This window comes from Miniopterus schreibersii, assembly GCF_964146895.1.
Source record: "Miniopterus schreibersii genome assembly, chromosome: 2".
NCBI classification, from domain to species: domain Eukaryota; kingdom Metazoa; phylum Chordata; class Mammalia; order Chiroptera; family Miniopteridae; genus Miniopterus; species Miniopterus schreibersii.
In genome coordinates this window covers 39193708-39217046 of record NC_138102.1, presented here as the reverse complement: position 1 = coordinate 39217046, position 23339 = coordinate 39193708, and the positions used below count along the sequence as shown (strand labels likewise).

Genomic DNA, 23339 nt, shown 5'->3' with positions numbered 1-23339 from the left:
TGCTTCATAAGTTTTTCATTCAAAGGATAGGAAGGACAGAAAAGATGGAAAACAAAAAGCCAATGACCTGAGAACTCTCTGCCAGAAGGAGCAGAGATTGAGGGAGGGGAAGCAAGGCTTTCCTGGACAATAAGTCCTGCGTCTCTCTTAAAACCCAGAAAGAGTCTGTGCTCGTCCTATGACAGATCCGCTCACCTTCCCCTGCTCTGTGTCTTGTGTAGGAAAGGACAGCACTTGGGAACAATAGTCACTGTCTTCCCTTGCTTTCTTTCTCGATCAGGTCACAGACATAAAAGAGAAACTGAAGCTCTCTAAAAAGGTCTGGTCGGCGTTGCCCTACACCATCTGCAAGGATGAAAGAGTGACAGCGGGCACATCCAACGAAGAGGAATGCTGGAACGGGCACAGCAAAGCCAGGTGAGGGTGACCCGCGGTTTGTATGGACGTGGCTCTGCACATCCAGCTCCAGAAGGCACTCCTGGCACAACTCTGCAGACTTGTTTATGCAAAAAGCAATAGAGGGTGGAGGGGACAAGTCGGCACTTAGCAACAGCTGTTCAAAGTGACAGGTTTGATGGGCACCTGGGAGCACTTACTCTCAAGGTGCCATTAAGCGTGGAATCCTTGTTCCGAACGCCGTGCCTCTGGATGAGGGCGGAGGCATGGTGACAGATGCCAGGTCACGGATATCTTGCGATCACAGAGAGCCTTTTACGTTCACTTAATGACTTTAAGACAGCAGAGCTATTTTTATCCGTAGTTAAATTTGCTCGGCTTTCTGTTTTCTCCCCATCACAAATTAAACAGGAAATGAAAATTCAACTAATTTTTTTTTCACCCTTGGAGAAAAAAATAGTGTTTTGAAATGCTCATTGAAAGGGTAAGGGAGGAACAAAATGACTGAGGGACAACCAGGACAGCGTTCTCATAGGTCCTGTGCCTTGGAAAGTCCTGTTGGAATCTCCTGATGAGAGATGGCTTTGTTTCCACCCTGCTGTTTGGCTGCCCAGTGCTATTATCACTTGATATGAAATTTCTCAATTTCTTGATTCAGCCCAAGAATGGGCTTGGCCTGAGTTTTCATAGGATGGAGAAGTTGGATGGGGGAACTCGCTGGCTGGGAGTTGGCAAGCAGGGCAGGACACCAGGAGAGGGGTCTGCCCAAACCCTACCCAGCAGGGATGCAGGTGGGTAGAGCAGCTGGTGCATTGGCCTCAAGGAATCTTTGGGGATTGACCAGCAGGTGGAAAAGCTAAGAGGGGGGTCTGTTCTAGAGCCTTATTGGGCAGTTTCAAGCCTATGAAGCAGCTGTGATCAAAAGGCAACAAGAAGATATGTGGATGTTAGGTTCAGAAGAAACTGCAGAAGGTAAGCAGGGGTGCACTGAGATTCTCATTAGGTGTATTTCTTACACTGCAGAGTTGCATTTTTTTAGCATCTATTGGCAGTCATATTATTAGCTTTCTAGGGAAAGCTTAGCAAAATGAAAGCTAGACAATTATAAGGAAAGCTATAGTATTTCAAGTAGCCCCAAAATATCAATATACGAATATTAGATCATGAGGTAAAGAAAGATATTCACAATATCAACAACATGCCCCTCAAAAATGCCTAGTAACTTACCAGTGTCCGGCCTTTAAGATGGAGACTGATGGCCAGCAAATTCAGCTGTGATCAAACAGCCTCTAATGTGTCTTTTCCTGATGACTATACAGAAAGACACTGTAAAGGATGACCAGATGGCCTAATGGATTAAGTGGTTGATTTTTCGAGCTGGTCTGTTTCCCATCTGTGTTTACCCTTCAGCCTTGGCTAAAATGAAGGCTGTGTTTTGAGCTACATTCCCATGGATGGTTACGCAGGTTGCTGGATATTGGTGCATATGCAACTTCTTACAGTAGGAAATACAAACAAATGGCTGCAGGCATGGATTGGGGAGGGGGCTATACTCCATCAAGAAAATGAATGGGGAAGATAAAGATCATTGGAGTTAGAGCCAGAGATGACTGGGATGGTTCAGCCAAGTCCCTCATTGTGCACATCAGGAGCGCAGACTGGGAAATGATTAGTCCAGGGTGACCCGACTAACAAGGGTGACAACTGAAATCTCCCAAATCCTAGCCCAGTATTCTTAGCACTTCTCTATCATGCCTCTGAAACACAGCCCTCCCCAGGTTAGGAGAAAAAATGAAACAGATCCTTAGCTCTGTAACAGATTTAGTAAGTCCCATTGGTTCAGTAAGTCCCATCATTCCATCAGCAATATCTTTAAGCACTCTCTCTGTCCAGACACTGTGCAAGGCATCTGTGCATGGCACTGTTGTCTATCAACACATGAAAAGGCACAGTGGCTGGAGAGAGGACAGTGGATTTTGGAACTTCAAGTACCACCCTGTGGGACTGTAGATTTGGGAGAGGACCACATAGGTGGTCCTGGAACAGCACCTGGAAGAGTACTGAGGGGCCAGATTTGACTTTTATCCTGAGGTCCATGGGAAGACATTGGAGGACTTTATGCAGGTGAGGGAAATCATCAAGTTTAATGCAATAAAATCATTTGCAGGACTATTACAGAATTTCACCCAGTATAGCATAATAAGTAGATAACCAATAAAGACTTGTTGAATTAAATTTAATTGAAAGTTTCTTTTCATTCAAATATTAATTGATCTTGAGAGTTTCACTTAAGGAAATTTCATCACTGAAATTTTGCTGAACTATTTTGTAAGTTGAAAGATCCACTTGGAAAGTAGATAATAACCTATTTTTTCCTACTTTTGAAGTATAGATTTTTCAGATGACAGTTAAGAATGCTTGTTTAAAGAAAAGAAAGGTTATTCTTATCATCCATCTGAAATAAAAGAACCAGAACCTTTTTAAAAACCTATCGACAGGTGTTAATGGATATGGAACAGAGATGCTTATTAGCATTGACAGAGATTGTCACAGTCTGGAGTTGTTACACTCGAGCCTATGGGAAGATACCACTGATAACCCAGACATTCTCCCTCTCTTTATGTTTTATCGAGCAGACTCCTTCAGCCACATTCTTCAGTTCACATCCACTCCTGCAGCCCTTTTATTGATCTAGCCTGATCCAGCCTCTCTTCCATCACCCATCTTTCTCCTGATTATTTTCTGAATGCTACTCCATAGCTCTTTACCATGCTTCCTTGATTCAGAAACATGTCTATTTCACATTTGAACATTTCTGAAATCAAAATTACTCCTGCAGAGAATATGTCCATTGACACCAGTGATTATTTTATTTTTCTAAAGAGTGTTATTAAATGAATGGCACCTGTTGAAATTAATGACCTGAAATAGAGAGAACAGGAGACACATACATGTGGCTGCTATGGCAGTGACAGGGTGAAATTTGCTGTGTTGAGATAATTGTCAGGGGTGTGTAAGCACTGGCTCCCCTAGAATATGAACCCACCTTTGTCCCCCTGCCCCCACCCTCACCCATCCCTGGAAGATCTCACTCTGCTTTAATAGCTAAACAAGTCTGGAAAGAGGAGGTGGGGCACAAGGAGGAGACTGTGCCCTTTGATGAGAGGAAATTGCCACTTGCCACGTGCCCATGACCCTGTCAACATTTGCATCTCCATTCTGACAACACCAGGTCATCAAGAGGACCCCTGCCCTGCTTCCCCTTTCCTTTCCAACCTATTGGGACAATTTGAAAACCAATGTAGTAATGTCCATAAAAATAGGTTGTAAACTTTAAAACAGTGCTTCTCAAACATTGATGTGCAGGCCAAATTCTCAGGCATCTTGTTAAAAATGAAGGCTCTGATTCAAGAAGTCTGGGTGGGGCCTGAGATGATGCATTTCCAACAAGCTTCCAGAGGGTGCGGTTAATGCTGGTCTAGGGACCGCAATTTGAGTAGCAAGGCTCTAAGGCAGAGTTTGCCAGGTGTAGCACATAAAAACACCACGCACCAGATGGAACACACTTATGCTAAAAAAGGATTCACTATTCACCTGAAATTCAGGTTTAACTGGTAGTCCTGTATTTTACCTGGCAGTTGTAGTTTAAGCTCCTATTAACGTGTAACAAATTCCCCTTTTTGTTCCTCAGACAGCATATTACCATGTGTTGTTTTCTCTTTGTCTTCATGGATACCCTTGATGTTCTCGGTAATGGGGTGTTTTTTATATTAAAAACAACAGCAGTGCACTAGCCAGTTTGGCTGAGTAGTCAGAGCATCGGCCTGTGGACTGAAGGGTCCCCAGGTTAGATTCCGGCCAAGGGCACGTACCTCGGTTGCAGGCTCGATCCCTGGCCCTGGTCGGGGGCGAGTGCAGGAAGCAACCAATAGATGTTTCTTTCTCCCTCCCCCCCAGTTCCACTCTCTCTGAAAAGCAATGGAAAAAATATCCTTGGATGAGAATTTTAAAAAAACAAAAAGAAACAAACAAAAAACAATAGCAGCAATAAGGCCAGAGAGGTCACATAGTTCAGTTGTAATGTCACCCACTAAAGATAGTTGGAGCACAGGCCAGGTTGAAATCATCTTAACAATGAACTGCATGGACTTCACATGTGCATCAAGAGAGAATTTTAAGTTGAAAATACAGCACAGCCTTCACAACTGCAGGATATTGTCCACAGAAACCTCTGGTCTCACATGGAATGCTGTTGTGGCCATGATGATTCAACCAGTGGCCTAGTCAGCTCAGGCCACTGTAATAAAAATACTGTAGACTGGATGGCCGAAACAGAAATTTATTTCTCATAGGCTGGAAGTCCAAGATCAAGGTGCCAGCAGGGTTGCGTTCTGGGGAGAGCTCTCTTCTTGGCTTGTGCCCTTACATGACAGAGAGACTCTGATCTCTTCTTTTTCTAAGAGCACGAATCACATCATGGGGGCTCTACCCTCACAACCTTGTCTAAACCGAATGACCTGCCAAAGGCCCCACCTCCAGATACCAGCACACTGGGACTGGGACTTCAGTTTATGCATCTTGGGGGGACACAAAAATGTAGTCCATAGTAGTTAGTATAAGAAATTACATCCTACTTTATCAGAATAGCTAAGAAAGGATGTTCCTTAGAATTCATGACAGCATCTGCCACCCAAGCAAGGCAGCCCAGGATGCATGTTCAGGGACCAGCAAGAAAGTGTGTTTGTGAGCGTAACTTCTACTCCTCTCATTTCTCACTTAGCTAAGCAACTTTTTAGGATGAAACAGGAGAGGCCAGGGCAACACTCTGACTCAACTCAGACAAATAGGAATTGAAAGGAAGCTAGTAAGTAAGGGAGGGAAATCGATAATAATCTAGAAGGCCAAAGGGAAAAAAATTAAAGAGTCATGGTGCAGGTTACAAATCTAGGCTTCCTAAAGCTCCCAGGGTAAACCTGGAGGCCCTGGGAGGCTGCTTGCCGCCATCCGTCATCGCTGGGAAGGGTGTTCTGGGCAGCCGGGCGGCCAGAATGAGCCGTCTGGACAAAAGCGAGAGAAGAATGATTAGATGGGAGGCAGGAAAGCACAGCTGAGAAGGAAATAAAACTTTTATATGGTTAGCATACACGGCTCAGAGCTTTGTCAGGCAGCCGCAAAAGGAAAAAGAAAGCCCCTGGTTCATATAAGCTCTTCCTTTTGCTCCTCTGGAGGTAGAGTCTGCTTTTTGAGGAGATAGCCATGTCCGATTACATTGAGGGTTGTTTTCTTTTCAGGGGGATTCTTTCTGTACACTCATGGGAGTTACAAAGGAAAGAGGTATGGGGGACGGAGGGGTGGGGTGGGGCAGGAAGAACATCAATTGAAGCCAGTCCGAGAGGCAAGTCCCAGTAACAGCATGTGGATTTCATGACAGAGCACACACATTACAGAGTCTTCAGGTTCCCTGGGTCAGTTATTTTCAGACTCCTCTCTCTCCCCATAAAGTTAGCAAAATAACTTTCCACTTTCACTCCTTGTAAGCCAGTGTTGTAGCTGTCCCTCTGTCCTTTCTTTAAAATGCCTTCTGGGAGGAGGCAAGCAAGATTCAATGAGGGACGAGTATTGATTGGATCCTTTGGAAACAGAGCTTTTGTAGGGAGCCTCTGCTGTCTTTTAAGGCACCTGATCCTCACAGAAATAACTGCACCCCAAGGAAATCCTCCCTGATGCCAGGAGGTGAATACAGTAAATGGTGAGAAATAGGAAAATTAAAAATAAAAAAATATCTAGAGAAGAGATCAGTCACTGTCAGCAGCCACTGAGGGCTTTGACTAAGCAAAGAAAATAGCAAGTCATGAATGAGTAAGTTTGAGCAGATGGAAGAGGGACGAAACGATGCATGGGGATGAGAAATCTGTCAAAGGCAGTGGCCTGGCAGATCTGGCAGGACAATATTGTCTTAGCCTGATTGCAAAGTGTCCCAGAGCACTCTCGCTGCATGTGAAAGAATTGTAAAACATCCAGTGCATACCCAGGCGGGAAACACCTCGGCAAGGTGGGAAATCAGCCAGGGCAGGGAACCGGCAACTGTCAGACCTGGCGCCCCGACCGCCCGCGCCCCTTCTCTGGTGTACTCGCGAGGGAAGCCCCCACGAGGCTGACTGTCCTGCCAGGTAGGGACCCTGCGGGCACCTCCTGCAAGCGGTGAAAACTGTGGCTACGAGTAGGAGGAAGGACACATGCTGCTGTCGCCAATTCCCAGCCCCGATACCTGGCTCGTGGGTCTTCTTTCCTACCCGCGCTGCAGTTTGCTGACTGCAGTTCTACCAAGGAAGGATGGGTTTGGGGAGCTCCTGCCAGTGAGCTAGGAGCCAAGTCAAAGAATCGAGCTGCTATGTCCTCCAAGAATTCCCGAACCATCTCCTGCACGCTCTCCAGCTGGAGGGGAGCCCCAGAGATCATTCCTCTACAAGAATTTACACTTGCAAACTCCAGAGTCTGCTGCTGTCAGCCAGTCCTAAGAAACAAGCTTGGCATTCGAGGGAGCTGTGCTAACAACTTAGTTTTCATGAGAATGCCTTAGAATTGCGCAGTATGTTATATTTTTCAAGCATTTTCATATACTTTTACTCAAAATGGCAGCTTATGAAGCAAATAAGGTGTTATATACACAGGAACATATGAAATAATTGTATAAAGTAGCTGTGACTTGCCCGTGATCACACTGCTGGGCCTCAGAGATCTCAGGTGTCCTGGGTCGGTCTCTGTGCCTTTGACCACATCTCAGTGTCACATTTTTCTGAAGTACCCAATGCCACAGACATCTCTGGCTTAACAGTCTTTGAGAATCTATCAATTCACTTGAGCCTAAAGTTATAGCATACTTTGAGTGGCTCTACTTCCTAGTCAGGAAAGATGGAAAGGGAAAAAAGTAATGTATAGCAAGAACTTTAGAAGGTTATACTTAAAACAGAGTTTTCCAAATTGTGGTAAAATATGCATAACTTAAAATTTACCATTTGAACCATTTTTAGGTGTACAATTCAGTGGCATTAAGTACATTCACTTATTGTACACCATCACCACCATCCACCCACAGAACTCTTTCATCTTCCTAAACTGAAACTCTGCACCCATTCAATGTTCTCCAGTCCTCCAGCCCCAGCCCCTGGCAACCAACAGTCTACTTCCCATCTCTGTGAATTTGACTATTCCAGGTAACTCATATAAGTGGAGTCATATAGTAATTATACTTTTGTGACAGGCTTATTTCAGGCCTCATGATGTCTTTAAGGTTCATGCACGTAGTAGCATGTGTCAGAATTTCCTTCCTTTTTAAGGCTGAATGTATCCTATGGATTTACCACATTTTTGTTTATCCATTCATTCATCAACGGACATTTGGGTTGCTTTGGCCTTTTGGCTGTTGTGAATAATGCTGCCATAAATATGGGTGTACATATCTCTGTTCAAGTACTTACTTTCAATTCTTTTGGAATGATAATTCCAGAAGTGGAATTGCTAAATCATATGGTAATTCCATGTTTCATACTCTTTTCTACAACTCCAGTACCTTTCTACATTCCCTCTAGCTATACAGAAAGACTTCCAATTTGTCTATGTTCCATTGATCTCAAGTCTACTGATGGTATTGCCTCTGGTCAGGAATGCCTGCTGCATGGTCCTGTCACACACCACTCACAGTAAGTTCCACAGACATTTCCCCCACCAGAGCCCAGATTTTCAGCTGGGTTCGCTCTTGTGGTTCTTATTATGATCACGGCAATTTAGCAAGAAACCATCAGGGAGGGAACTTTGAGGAACAAGATTTATTACTCACAAGTCCTGGGGGAGGCCTGGCATGCCTGGGAGCCACAGAGCAAGGTCATGGAGAGAGGGGGGAGAGAATGTGGGGCTCTGCCTTTATTAGCTTTTGAGGGTAAGGTGGCCAAGGTTTCAAGGGTTCACTCTTTATTGGCTAATTCAGAGCATAAGAGCTGGAATTAGAACATGGGAAAGGAGATGTGTGGTCCCTCAAGTGGTCAGTTTCTAGATTACCCAAGGCTTTCTGAAAGGGGACTTTCACAAACAGGGTGGTCTAGTTCGTCACCTGATTATTTTGCTGGCAACTGGGTCATGCAGCTGGCATTATGTTTATTCGAGATGGATGTATTTTGAAATGGATTCCTGGGCAGTCAAAAGCTTAATGACAGGCACTTACATTTCCTCGCATCCCCACCAACACTTGTTATTTTATGTTTTGGGTTTTTTAAATAATAACCATACTAATGATTGTGAAGTAGAAACTTAGATTTTTAAGAAAGCTTCTGAAAGGGCTTATGGATGCCATAGATTCACAATCTCTTATTTGAGATCCTTGGGACCATGTGTGGCTCAGAATTCAGAATTGTTTTGATTTTAGAATATTATCACAGCACATAAATTTTTTATAAGGTGCTCCCAGTGGAGTCTGAGGCTGGAACTCAACAAGCAAGCGCAGTACATGTCTGCAGCAAAATGCATTACTATTTACACTAAGTGGGAGAAATGAGGACTCAAGTCAGCCTCATTTCAGATCAGATCAAAGTTTGGTAATCAATGGACTGCAGGAAACGAACTTTGGAGACATTTGAACTTTGGAACTGCAGATAAGGACTTTGGAGCCTCTATTGGTATTATATCTACTTACATTAGTACAACTCTTAAACCCATTGAAGGGCAATGAATATGTAACTTAGAATTAGAACTTGCTCTAGAGACATGTATTGAATGGAGCTCATTTGTGGCAACAAACAAAACTGAAACTGCTTTCGCCATCGAAAGTGTGCCTTGAGGAGAGAGCAGTCAGAGGAAATGTCAGACACCTGAAAACAAGCCCAGACCAGTACTTAGGAGCCCCATTTCTCCCCATTCCTGGCCCAGCTTCCACTTGGACTCTTGCCCAGCCCAATGGGCACCACCAAGCTAACCTTCCTCACAAGTAGCCACCTCTCAGACTTGACTGGCTTTCAAACGACATTAGGTCTTGAGAGTGTGTGCCCAGTTCCCTCCCTAAGCAACTCCTTTCATCAGAACAACTACCTGCATTAACGTGGATGAGAAATACTGAATGCTGATTAGTGAATGTGTCTCTCCTCCCAGCAAGCACATTCAGATATCAGCAGGTCTTTTTGGAAGCACTGGTTCAACTGAAAGGAGTGATTTTGAAGGTTAGCAATGACAAGCATTGTGGCTGGCCAGTGGGACACTTCTGTGGGGACAAGTCTTTGTCTCTCAGGTTTAATGCCTCTCAGGTGACAGAGGCTGTCAACACTGTCAGGGAGGATCCTGTTACAGAGCCTGCAGCCACCCACAAGGTTCACTGTGTCAGCGCCCCTACATTCTCTTGGGGCTCTTCCACCCTAAGCAGCTACAATGTCTGGGTGTGATCTAGGAAGCGTATATCAACAATATGAAATTAAATGTCTTAATCTGTTCTGGCTGCCATGGCAAAACACCAGAGATGGAGTAGCTTATAAACAACAGAAATTTATTTCTCACAGTTCTGGAGTCTGGAAGTCCAAGATCAGCATGGTCAGGTGAGGACTGTCTTCTGAGTCACAGACGTACTGTGTCCTCATGTGGCGAAGGGGCAAGGCTAGCTCTCTGGAGCCTCTTTTATGGGGGCACTAGTCCCAGTCATGAAAGCTCTGCCTAATCACGTTCCAAAGGCCTCACCTCATAACATCATCACCTTGAGCTTTAGGTTTTCAATATATGAATTGGGGGGAAGCACAAACTTTCAGACCATAGCAGATGTGAAGAAAAATAATTCTGCAAAATTGCCAAAGATTTAGTCTCTATACATGCCATTGTGAAATAGAAAGGAACCAAACTGGGGAAACTATGCTTAACTGGTCATGGGTGCCACCCACTTGCCCCACCACAGCATGAAACATTGATAAACGATGACGACCTTGTCTGTCCTTATTTCTGGGTTCTCCCTGCCCCAAGTGAGTGTGCATCCAGCCTCAGAACCTGAGCTACCTATAGCAAGGTTCTCCTTCCTTTCCATGTCCCCCAGAACTGTGAGGGTGCAAAAATAGAATGCTGTCAGGCCAAAGAGCTGGTGCAAAAACTAATAAACTGAAAAATAGTATGAGCTCAAAGCTACATCCATTCCTGCAGTATGTGATCACTATAGAAAGAGATCAAACATGATGGGCAACAGATAAATGGGCTCCTGGGTCCCTGTGCTGACCTGGGCTCCCATAGATCCTTCAGGCTAAACCTGGGCGATCCAGAGATTTGACCTCAGGATGCACTGTGGAGCAACAAAATGGCCATTTTCCTGTTCAACGGTATTTTTCAGTTTAAGTTTCCACATTGTCTCTAAAGTTACCCTTTGAATACACAGAAAGGAGAAAAGGTTCCTGAGGACACGGGTGCATTGTTCCTTGTTTTTATTGTAAGTGGCTGAACATCAGTAGGCACAGTTAGAGGCTGGGTGTATTTGGCAGTCTCTTATTGTTCCTGGATGCTCAGACTCCCAGGGGAACCATTCCCAGTGTAAGCTACAGCCGTCAGAGTCTGATAAATGAGTCTCGGCCAGCCATGCGGCGCACACAGCATCTGAAAGAAACAAAGCTCTCCCCTGACTCAGCACAAGTCCAGCTGCAAGAATCATTGTCCTAAATGTGGAAGGGCAACACCAGAGCCGGCGGTCACCTTTCAGCCCCTCTCTGCTCCAGTACCAGCAAAGGTTGGTCTGAACTGGCTATTGTTTATTCCAGCAGGCTTTAATCATGCGGTAGAGCCCACAGAGCCCAGCACATATAACCGAGTGCCAAATAGAGTCAATCCAATGTCACATTTTAGACGTTAGATCAGGAAGACAATCTCAGAATCCAAGAAGAATTTATCGATATACCAGGTCTATTAAAAGGCAGCACAGAAGTTCTTCACTGTGGGAGGAAAAAAAGAGAGAGAGATAAAAAGAGAGAGAGAGTTCCAATACTTTTTAAAAATTTCAATTAGCACATTTTTAAGGCAGTAAATATTGTGAAGGTTCTTGAAAAGAACTTGCAGCGTGCCCTGTGTGCTTTATTATTCATCATGAGGTGAACATTGAGAAGGCAACGTTGTCCAAGATATGGATGAAGGCATGGAGCTTACTCATGATTTACAATGGGTGAACCACTTCATACGCAAAGCCACCGTGCATTAGATTTCAATAGCTGAAAAATGGCTTAAATGCAAGTTTCTCTGTGTGTTTCTATTTCTTCTTTTGGAGACTGATGGATAGAGCCTTTTGTTTCTGGAACTTGGAATATTATCTGCAGGAAAGAGAAGAATTATTAGTATATTGTACAAGAATATGTAAACAGGAAGCACAAAATAAAGGAAAAGGAGTGTTTTTCAGCTTTTAAGCAACAATATTAGAGGCAGTAAAAGAATTATAATCATAGCAATTAGGCATCAGCCTATCATTTGTCTGTGCTGGACATGCTGATTCCCGTTGAGAGCCACTCTTCAGCCCTCCACCTTGGTCTGTGCCCTGAGGAGAACTCCTACCGACTGCATCACCTGGGTCCCCTAGCTTGCTGGTTTCCACTTGGTTTCGGCCAATGGGAGTCAGCAGCCAGAGGTCAGAAGGAGGGACTAGAGAGGTCAGGATATCATTCCCTAATGATGGGTCTAGGTTTGGCCATTGCCATGTCTTTTGGCACCTGACTGTGCTTTTCAGTTCTTGTGCAGTCTGGCCCCATGATTCTTCGATGCCCTGTGCTGGTTTCCTTCAACCCTGTCCACAACTTTATAAAAAGTCTCTTCTTTAAACTCTCTTTATGACCCCTTTGAGTGTGCCCTTGTTTCTTACCAGGACACAGACAAATATAGAGCCTTTGCAGGAATTAGAAAAAGGCACCCAGGTGGGTAGTGGGTACTTGGGCTTTGTTTTCCTATTGTCTCCACTCTGGTATATATTGAAACTTTCTAAAATAAAAAGTGCATAGCTTCGTGGGCACAGAACCCTGGCTGGGTTCCAGCCTCACCTCACTCCCTCGGCAGGTGGCTTTATGCTGTGTACAGAATGCCCCGCTGAGCCTGGCGGCCGTTCAGAAGGATGGGCAGATCCCTAAAAGCTGGAAAATAGTCTTATGGAGAAAGTGAGAATTTACCTGGGTCTTCAGGATATTTGGAACTTAAGTGAGAAAGAGTATTGTAGGCAGGGAGAAGGTGTACACAGACAGGCTGGCATCAGATCTACAGAGGGAGCAGACTCTAAGGCAGGAAAGGCCCCTGGTGGGGAGCACCGCCGCATGGGAAAGGAGAAACGGGCTGGAGACGGGCTGTGCTCGCCGAGGCCTAAAGTGTGGGTCGTAGCTTAGGATTGACAGGAGGAATCATGCAGCATTGGGGTACGTGGGCTCTGAAGCTGGGCTGCCCGGGCTTCAGTCATCGTTTCGTCAGCTATTAGCTCTGTGACTTTACACAGTTACTTTTCCCTTATTAAGCCTCAGTATTCTACTGTACAAATTGGGGATAAAATAGTACTAACTCCTAGACTTGCTGGGAGGCTGGATTTTAAATGCACGTCCAAGTGCTTGACAGCTCCTGGCTTCTGTAAGCTCTCGGTGGACATTAGGTACTATCATCAAACGTTTTTAAACAGAAGAACGACATGATGAAAGCTGTATTTTATGAAGATTCATCAGACAGCATGTGCGGAATGCACTAAAAGGAAAGACAGAACAGGGGCGTCGGTGTGAGGCTGCTCTCGCTGTCTGCACTCTAGAGGGACAGGGAAACGGGAGCGAAGCAGGTGGGAGGTGAGTAGGAGGAAGGGAAGCTGACGGGTCATGAGAGTAAGAAGTCAGAGGGGGCGCCAAGCACTCTCAGGTCTCTAGTCTCCCCTGGTATAAATGCACCTGGCAGCTTAGGCAGTTGATGCTGAAGAAGTGACAGTTTTGACGTTTTAGTACAAGTAAAAGAAATATTAATGTAAATTTGCCATTTCAGTACAAGTAAGAAAATGAAAGAACTATTAGATTTTACCCTCTGTTTTACATGATAATGAATTAGACCCAAGATTCTATTACAAGATAAAAACCCTAATGGACACCTCAAGTATTCCAGCAATCACTGGTGACTTCTCAAACTTTCCAAAGATGGCTTTTTTTAAAAATCTGAGGTTAAGGCCTTCTCAGTTGAGAAAGAACATCCTCGTAAAAGAGCGCTTTCTAAGACCATGTGTAATTTACAAGTTTAGTTCTTACTAGCAAAATTAACAGGACAGTTGAGCAAGCTACAAATTCTTAAGTATCAACATTTGGGATAGAGGGAGAAAGAGTAGTTAATTTTAAATGATAATCTCTGTAAGTCCCCAATTGTGCATTCATTTGTAGGCAAGCCTACCTAAGAACTCAGTGCCATTTAAAAAATTATTGTGAAGCCATTTAGCCCTATCTCCCTTGGAGAAAATTTATTTCATATTTTTATTTGACCTTTTTTCCAGAAACTGGGTCCCGTTTCTGCCGAGGTTTTGGCTCACTGTTAGAAATAGTGTGGCAGAATCCAGTTTCAAGGCCCCTCCTGCCTCACCCTCATCTGTCTTCTCCCTCTGTGTCCTGCAGATACTTGCCTGAGATCATGAATGATGGGCTGACCAACCAGATCAACAATCCTGAGGTGGATGTGGACATCACTCGGCCCGACACTTTCATCAGGCAACAGATCATGGCTCTTCGTGTGATGACCAACAAACTGAAGAATGCATACAATGGCAATGACGTCAACTTCCAGGACACAAGTAAGAAAGTCTTTACCAGTAATCTCCAGAGTCAACAATGGTCATTAAAGATTATACCACCATGTTTATTCAAGAGCAATGTTCACCTTTCATCATGTGTCATTCTTGCCCAATCTGCAAAGCTGTTTATAGTTCTTTGGACAGAAAGCTCTGATCCACAAAACTTAGGATACTAATAAAATCATAGCTGCTCTTAAGGATGCAGCCCACTAAGTTTTAGTGGGTTGCATTCAGCTGTACCAAAGCTAAAATTGAGTTTCATCTGCCAGTTGATCCATTAATGAAAAAGCAACAAAGTAATGTTTTCACTTTCTCCTTTCCCCATTAACATTTATGTCTCTGCACCAAACTCCTGCTCCCTCTACCTCCAGCCACCAAGAGGAAAACGTTCTAAAGATTACTCAGACAAGGCTGGGCTGGAATCCCTGATTTGTCACTTATGAGCCTGAGTCTTTACCAAATTATTTCTTTTCTTTTATAATTTTTTTTAATATATCTTTATTGATTTCAGAGAGAGGAAAGGAGAGGGAGAAAGAGAGAGAGATAGAAACATCAATGATGAGAGACTCATTGATCAAGCCCACAACCCGGGCATGTGCCCTGACCAGGAATCGAACCCCGATCGCCTGGATCCTAGGTCTACACTCAACCACTGAGCCACACCCACCAGGGCCCAAATTATCTCTTGAGTCTCAGGTTCCCCTTCTGTAGGAAGGAAAGCAGCCCTGCCTCAGAGGTAGTTGGGAAGTTTATTTGAGGCCATATTTGGACCCAAGATAATATCTCATGTGCCATGGATTCAACTGCATTAGTTCTCTCTCTAGCCAGTCATACACATATAGAAACCATTAACATTCATATCTGAAATATTGAGAGAAATAGTCAAATATAGATTCAATATTACACTTGACTATTTTATTCAATATTATAAAAGCATTGGAAGTTATTTGAAAGGCTACTAAGAGAACATTGACATGAAACTATATTTGGGTTCTGTCTAAATGGTTTCAAGATGTATAATTATTAAGGCAAGTTTTCTTTTTGTTTTTTGTTGTTATTTTTGTGTGTGTGTGTGTGTGTTTTAAGCAAGCACCCTTACAGAGACAGTTCTCAGGAAAAGATTTCTTGAACATGAGATATGGAGTTGCCAGTGATTTTGTAATTTGATCACTGAAGCCAAAGGTGATACTTGTGTACTTGAATTAATGAGGTAGAAAGAAGTTTCACCTAAGTCTTAGCCATCACCCTACCGAGCTGTCCCTTGAAGAAAATTTTTAGTGCTTTATTCTATTTTAAATAACAAAAATTAACTTTCTAAATGCAGGATAATTTCCTACCCAATAGACTTCATTGTTATAAAATGTCTCAGATCGTCCCATTATTTCTCCGCTCTTTACTAAGCCTCTCCTCTCCTCTTCAGAAGAGAACATTATTACACAAGGTGTTAGCCCTTTTTGCTTCTCCCTTGCTCATTACTTAGCCTCACTCATCTCCATTTATCCATTCTGTCCTCTCTAGCTAACAAAATGCTTTATTATCTGGATAATGACTATTGGAATAAATTATTCAAGAGGCATAAGGATTGGTTGATGTTGGCCGTGGTTTTCTCTCCTCTCTTACCTGAAGAGGTTACATACACGTCAATCTGCAGTGCTTAGGGAATGTCCTTGAGGAAAGATTTTGCTCCATTTCCCCTTTAAAAAAAATAAAAATCCACAATAGTTAAGAGAGTCACTTAACTCTAACCCAATTACCAAATTTGACCCTTGATTTGAGGATAGGGTCATACAAACCATTAGCACATCTTCTAGCTATCATCACCCTTATTGCTTTTCACATTTTTAAAAATCACTCCAGCGTTTGTGATTCCTTTCCAGAAAGAGATGGGGCCATTACTATTCTCATCTGGAATCCCCTGTCATCATTTGCTTACCACATTTTTAATATTCTAAATCACTTTAATATTTTTGTAAAGGTTATATTACTTCTTGTTCATAATTATTAGTGTTTAGAACAATCCCCTTAGCAATTCTGATATCTCTGAGTTAATGGGCATTTTTCCCCTCGTAAAGGCCTCTAAAGATGAATCAGAGAAAATGTTAAGAACCTAATATAGTATATTCAAGTTATCTTATCTGGTATTTAGATGTCCCTTTAGAAAAAAATTGTGACGAGTTATGCCTTTCTCACCCAGGAGACATTGGAGAAGTCCCTGAATTGCCTTAGCTTTACTTAAGTAGCATCAAGCAGCCGAGGTGGCACCAGTCTTTCAGGAGCAGCTTAGCAAGCTCATCACCGTTGGGGGCCAGCAGGGAGGAGTTTGGGCTATTGGATGGAATCATTGAGCAAGTGAGGAAAACAATTTCCTGAGTCCTCCCAGGAACATCATCTTATTTATGCCCCATAACAATTCTGTGAAAGAAATAGGATTATGTTCATTTTTACAGAAGAAGAAACAGAGCCTCAGCAAGGCTAACTGGTTTGCCATAGTTTACTTAAAACACAGCAAATTAAACTCTAGGTCACCTTTGCTGTAGGAAACGTTTTCTCCACCAGGCATCATTGTGAGCACTGGGTTCGGTGTCCTCGCACGTTTCATCAGGGTGTCTTCAAGCATACCTTGCAAGGTAAATCTTATTGTCCCTATATGTTGAGATGAGGAAAATGACCGAAGTGGAGTAAACTGCCCAAGGCACACTGATTTACTCAACAAGTTATTTATTGAGCACCTGCTGTATGCCAGGGACCATTAAAGGCAATGGGGATCAGAAGTGCACAGTTACACAAAGTTTCTGACCTCAACAAGTTTACATTCTCATGGAGGGGACTCATAGGAAACAAGAAGACAAGTAAACTACACAGTTGCACCAGCTAGTAGTTGATGGAGCCTGACCTGGGGCTCAGGTCTGAGACACAGAGTTTATGAGACAGGACGAACCAAGCAGTAAGAAGTGGGAATAGAGCAGGCCCTGAGGCACTCCGGGCAAGCAAGAAAGGAGCTGCACTAAGACCACATACTGCTTGGGCACCTGGGCATTGGTTTCAGGCAGGAAATGGCAAACTTTTTTTATAAAGGTCCAGATATTAAATATGTTCAGCTTTGAGGGCCATATGTGAACACAGAATTAGACAGTGTGTAAGTGATTGGCTGTGGCTGCATTCCCGTAACTTTCTATACGGGCACTGAAGCTTAGATTTCACATAGACACTTTTTTTTACATGTCACAAAATATTATTTTTCATTTGATTTTTTTTTAAACACTTGAAAACATAAAAACCATTCTTAGGTTGTGGACTATACAAATACAAGCAGTAGGTCAGATCGGCCTACAAGCCATAATGAATCAACCCCTGGTTTAAAGGGAGAGACTGGTTGACACAAGGTCTGTCCTTGTTCTTAGAGGAGCAGAGGAGGAACAAAGTAGTCAAGAGTGATGATAACCTGCGCCTTCCACAACTGTGTGCCGCTGCTCCCCGAGTTCCCACTTGCGGCGTTTGTTTTCCTCTGCTTAACTATTACTCCTCCTTACTTTAAAACATTCTTCCAGAATCCTTTATAAAAGCATGAGAACCACTAAGAACAATGGCTCTGAGGTACAAAAAGAGCAAAGAATGGAATTTCTTAAAGTCATTTAAATACTGGCCAGGATAAGAAATACCTTTTCAATGCCAACATGGTAGGTATGGCCACTCCTTAGGTTTGGGATTTACGTGTTCCTTAGTGGGTAACTCTGGATATAAATTTTACTGTTTCTTACAGCCCACCTGCCCAGCACAAACCTGTTGAGGTCGGGTGAGGACATTTCCGTGGGGAGATGTCCCCTTCCACTATCATGCCCAATTTTGTCACATGCCTCCAGTCTTTCCAGGTTGTGCTCTAACTTTTTGTCCATCTGTCCACACCAGGCGATGAATCCAGTGGCTCGGGGAGTGGCAGTGGGTGCATGGATGACGTGTGCCCCACGGAGTTTGAGTTTGTCACCACGGAGGCCCCTGCGGTAGATCCCGACCGGAGAGAAGTGGACTCTTCCGCAGCCCGGCTCGGCCGCTCCCTGCTCTCAGCGTCTCTCGCCTGCGTCGTCCTGGCACTGCAGAGACTGTGCAGATAATCCCGGTTATTGGTCAGATGAAACTGCATTTTAGCTATTTGAACAGCCAACTCACTTCTTTCCTTACACTCTTGGACAATGGACCATGCCACAAAAACTGACCGTTTTCTATGAGAAGAGCAGTACTGCACTCTGCCTCCCGTTTTGTTTTCCCAAAGAGTACTGGGTGCCAGACTGGACTGCTTCCTATTTCCTTCTCTATCTGTGGGGACCTTGTTTATTCTAGAGAATTCTTACTCAAATCTTTCGTACCAGGAGATTTTCTTACCTTCATTTGCTTTTATGCTGCAGAAGTAAAGGAATCTCACGTTGTGAGTTTTCCCCCCTCCCATTTATAACAACTGAAAAATAACAATAATAGGAAGAAAAGAATTTTCTTTGTAAAATCAGGCCAAACCCCAAGACAACAGCATTTTCAACAAAGAAGCAAACAAGAGAGAGAAAAAATAAAAGAGCTTTAACAGTATAGGCTCATCATTGCCAGGAACTCCCAGTGTAAGCTTTCCTGTGACTCATCCGGCTTTAAAAAATGCTGTGGGGAGAAAGTTTCAAACTGTTTTTAGTGTAGTGAAAATACACCGTTGTCTTGGAGGTATCGTCTTGCACTCTGACCACACAACACCAAACTCATTTAGAGGTACTGGTACTAAATTTAGAATTCTATCTTTAATATGACGTAAAATATTGCTACAACTCAGCACCTCTCTCTCTCACCCTGCCCAATTTCAGTTGCAGTAATGGGACCATTCTCCTCAGTTCTCTTAATGTCTGTCCACTGGATCCAATTGGCACAGATTTTTCCCCTTCATCTTCAGTTACTAGTGGACACCCCCATTAAATCCTCCTCCTCAAAGGTCTGAATTGAATATAATCATCAACAATACAATTGCTTTGCTTTAGCCACAGGTTGGACATTAATTCAGTTTCTGCCCCTGTGCTCATTACCCTCTCAAAAGAAGATTTCTTTTAAAGAACTGATAAATAATTAGATCCATCCAATGCAGAGTTTTCATTTTTAGCTATTTGCTTTGTGTCAGTTGGTTTCTGCATCACAAGGGCATTCTCTTACAAAATAACTCACAACAGAAAAAGTCAAGACAAAAAATATATATATATAGTATTGACATGGAGATTTCTTTCACTTTTTTAGTCTTAGTATGATCATCTATTTTTATATCTATATATATATAAATCACAGATTTTAACTTCTTAATTCCAAGCTCAGGGTTGACACACCTTTGTAACAAAAATGTTTTGTCAACCAGCTCTTCTTGTTTTGTGTTGCTCAGAGAAGGGATTCTTCAATGAGCACCAAGAATCAAGAAAGAGATCTTTTTACGTATCTAACTGTCCATTTAATAAAAAGTTTGCCAGGGCACACCCTTTTTGCATGAGCGTGCTTTGTCCTGGATGCTCCTGACCATATCGAGCTCATGGAGAGAGCCATGGGTGTGTACGACTTTACCGGTGATGGAAACTATGCGTAAAGAATGTGTTTTTCACACAAAACCATTGCTTTCATGTACAATGCCTTCAGCCTAGGATTCCTGTTTAGCACTTGGAGAAATGTCCTAATGCAAGAGGCCAATTTAGAGCCACAGCCTAACTGGTCCACCAAGTGTGGCAAAGCTAGGCCCTGTGCTCCCCCTGGCAGAGAGAAGCAAAATAAACCAAACTGGGGCTTTATGAATACAGTTGGCTATCCATGTGTTTCTTGGTTTTTATGACACATCTAGGGTTGGGAAAAGTAATGTTTTAAGACATCACAGTATACAGTCACATTTTAATTAACCCATTGACAGTAATAACATGTAAATGGTATATTTCAATCCCCTTTCTCATCAAAATTATAATTAGTTATTGATTTAGTCATCACTTTTAAGTAGAACATATGCGGCACAATAGTATTAAGTATAATTGAGCACTTTTGCAAAACTGAAAGTATTTAGAAGCATCTATTGCTATTGTATGCCTAATGAAATAGGAAACGTAGGATTCTGAGAGACTTTGTGGCATCTTTTCATGTAAATCTTTATGAAATCAACACTTAACCTAATTCAGCGTTACATACTCCTAGAAAAACATTTCACTACCAAACTTTGGCTTTCTGTCAACAATTCCACATAAAACATCTCTAGGAAGAACCAATCATTTATGTTGCTCATTTCATTGTATGTTCAGAAATCAGTATTGTCTTTCTCCAAATAATTAAGGTGCAATACAAATTAAATCAACCTTGATTTGCCAGAATATTTGAGTAATAATTTGTTTTTATGGCTTTAAACCCCAAGTCTTTCCTTTTTGAAATATGTCTGCATTGTCTTCTATGAAACAGATCAGAATGCCTTGCTTTTCCCTTGCTTTCACCCCCAAATGATTTTGTGCATGTGTGTGAATACACATTGTGTTAACAAATATGAACCCATGTTCTGTACATACTAAACACACAGATAACATATAAACACTTGTTTCATTTGTTTCAGCACCTTGGTTATTAACCTATTCATAATGGTTAGAAATAGTGATCCATATGAGCCAGGCAGAGAGCTGAAATGACTATCAGTTAATGATGCCACAATATTAGTCACCTGCATGAAGGTGGTCAAAATATTATTCAAATTGTACTTTCTGGTTTTTATCATCATCCTAATATGTCATATGATGTTCAGACTAATTTAACATGGGGTGTTTGGGGTTCTTTTTGCCTTATGAGAATTAGTTTAATCCAGTTACCCCATTTCAGAAGTATTTTGGAATTTCACCTCACCCCATCCCACTCCTGGCCAAATTACTTTCTCTCCTTTCAGCATCGTGATAGGGGAAGCAATGATGCTGCATTGTTTTTCATGACCTGACTTCTTTGCTTTGATGTCCTCTAGGTTCTGTAATGACATCATAACCTCTGTTACAAGTAGAGAGGAATGGGCTCACTGAAGTCGGACACTAGAAACTGTTGGGTGATGCTCATAACTGCAAACACTTAGCTTATTGAAGTGCCTCTATTTACATGTTTAGTTATAATATGTATTTTTCTAACAGAAATACACGTCTGTAATTGGTGTATATTATACTTTGTATATGTTATAACAAAAGCTAAACAGAGGCTAAAGTCTTTAGCAGAGGAGAATGAATTACAGATTCATGAGTTAGAGCTCTGCTATGGTTCTGTACTGAAGGACAGCCATGACAACCTTCTGTCATCTTAATGAAGGTCAAGTCGGCACTTTGATTATAGCCATCCTAGAACAGCCTTAGCAATAGCAATCTGACTCCCTTACAGTGACTTACCCAGATGAATATCTTGTATGACCTTGTTTTAATTGTAAGGGATGGAAATGCTACTTTGTCTACACTGAAAAACACTATTATTCATTGACAAGCTGTATTAATTATAAAAGGAGCATTCTATAACTCACACACACTGAAAATATTATTGGATGCAGAACCCTGCTATTTAATTTATATTCCCTGCTGCAGACATTAGCCTACTTTAATTCTTTAGCCATTACATACATGTTTTGGCTACACACTGAACACCAACTAAAGTCCCCAAGGAGGAGTAAAACCTTAGCAAATTCCTGAGTTGTGATTCTTTTGTTACTTCTGTTTGCAAGGCTAATTGTCAAGTGGTTTGATTAAAGGTGAAAGTGTTAGCAAATGCAAGTTTTGACTTATCCAAAACTTGTAGAAAATTCAAACTCATTTTCATTTACTTACAGTGACTAACAGACCTTTTAACTTTAACAAAACAAACAAACAAAAAATGACAGTTTAGCTTTGCCAGCAGAAGAGTAAAGGAGACCCTAACTTACAAATTTGCGATATGTTCCTCCTTGGTGGAGACATTAGCTAGTGTTTAGTTTTAGGCCAAATTATACAACTAGAGTATTGATCTGTATGCATTCTGGAGCCTTGCTATGTCATGGTTTGCTACAACACAAGGACTCAGCCTAGCATGGGGCCGTGTGAACTGCATTCAAAGTTGAGTAGCTACTGGAATCTTTGACCTTGCCTTGCAATGAGGTACTTCCATGAAAGGAAACCCAACGATGGCCTAATAGTGAGGTCTCTGTGTGCATAAGCGTAATATACATGCAGGAAAAATGTGTGCACCAATCAAACCTAAAATTTTATGTGACTGTCAAATGAATATTATTTGGGTTAAGATTTTTCATTTCTGATTTGGATAGAAAATTGCTATTAATCTTGTATTAAAATAGTTTTTAAAAATCTACCAGTGCCCTTTCTGCATTTTCTTAATTATTGTCATAGTCTAAATTTCAGAGTTTTTTATATTTTTTTTTTGTTTGAGACCTTTTTAGCAGCTGTAATATTACAAAAGAAGAGAAAAGGAACATAGATTAAATTAGCACCACTCACCTAAATACACTTGGCATTTGAATCCATGAACTTTTAAAACTTTAGAATATTTAGAACTTTCCAAACACATGTGGAATATACTATAATCTCTCATCTTTTGAATTAGTTTCTTCTCTAATTTAAAATTTAGTGGCTTAAGAACTGACCTCACTTTATGAGGTCAGAAAAATAAGATAATATGTGAAAGAACTAACAGTAACATGTTAAAGATTCGCTTAACAAGTATTTATTAAATTCCTACTCTCTACGAAACCTGCTGCAGGTGCTGATCACTGGTTGTCAAAACCACCAGTTGGAAATTATTCACTTTTTACTACAGCTAACCATAATTATTATAGATACATCATATATTTCAAGATGGTCTTTTAAATAAAGGAACCCATATAAATAATGTTATCAAGAATATAATGTTTAACTGTAAGCAATATTATAATTTAGTTCGCGTTATGACTATGTTGGTCTCTATTGAGAAAAGTGGTATCTACAAAACAATTAAGGAACTTTGGGATAATTTAATCTATAAAACTAGAAAATAACAAATTCTATTTGGAAATAAACTGAAAGCAATTTGATGGAAAGGAGACCCTTTCTGAAAGAGGCCATAGTTGATCCACATGGATGGTTTGAAAATTTACTTTATTTTATATTTTTATTGATTTTTTTATTGA

At 41.9% G+C, this 23339-nt stretch overlaps 1 protein-coding gene across 1 annotated transcript in view; it reads left to right on the top strand.

The window, feature by feature from the left end:
- GPC6 (glypican 6) overlaps positions 1-18773 on the top strand; it is a 1007074-nt gene extending 988301 nt beyond the window's left edge. The window contains exons 7-9 of the mRNA XM_081130061.1: positions 281-417; positions 14007-14182; positions 18089-18773. Coding sequence (XP_080986187.1) covers positions 281-417; positions 14007-14182; positions 18089-18291 — 516 coding nt within the window. The 3' untranslated portion in view covers positions 18292-18773. The remainder of the gene's footprint in view (positions 1-280; positions 418-14006; positions 14183-18088) is intronic.
- Positions 18774-23339: the final 4566 nt, after the last annotated feature.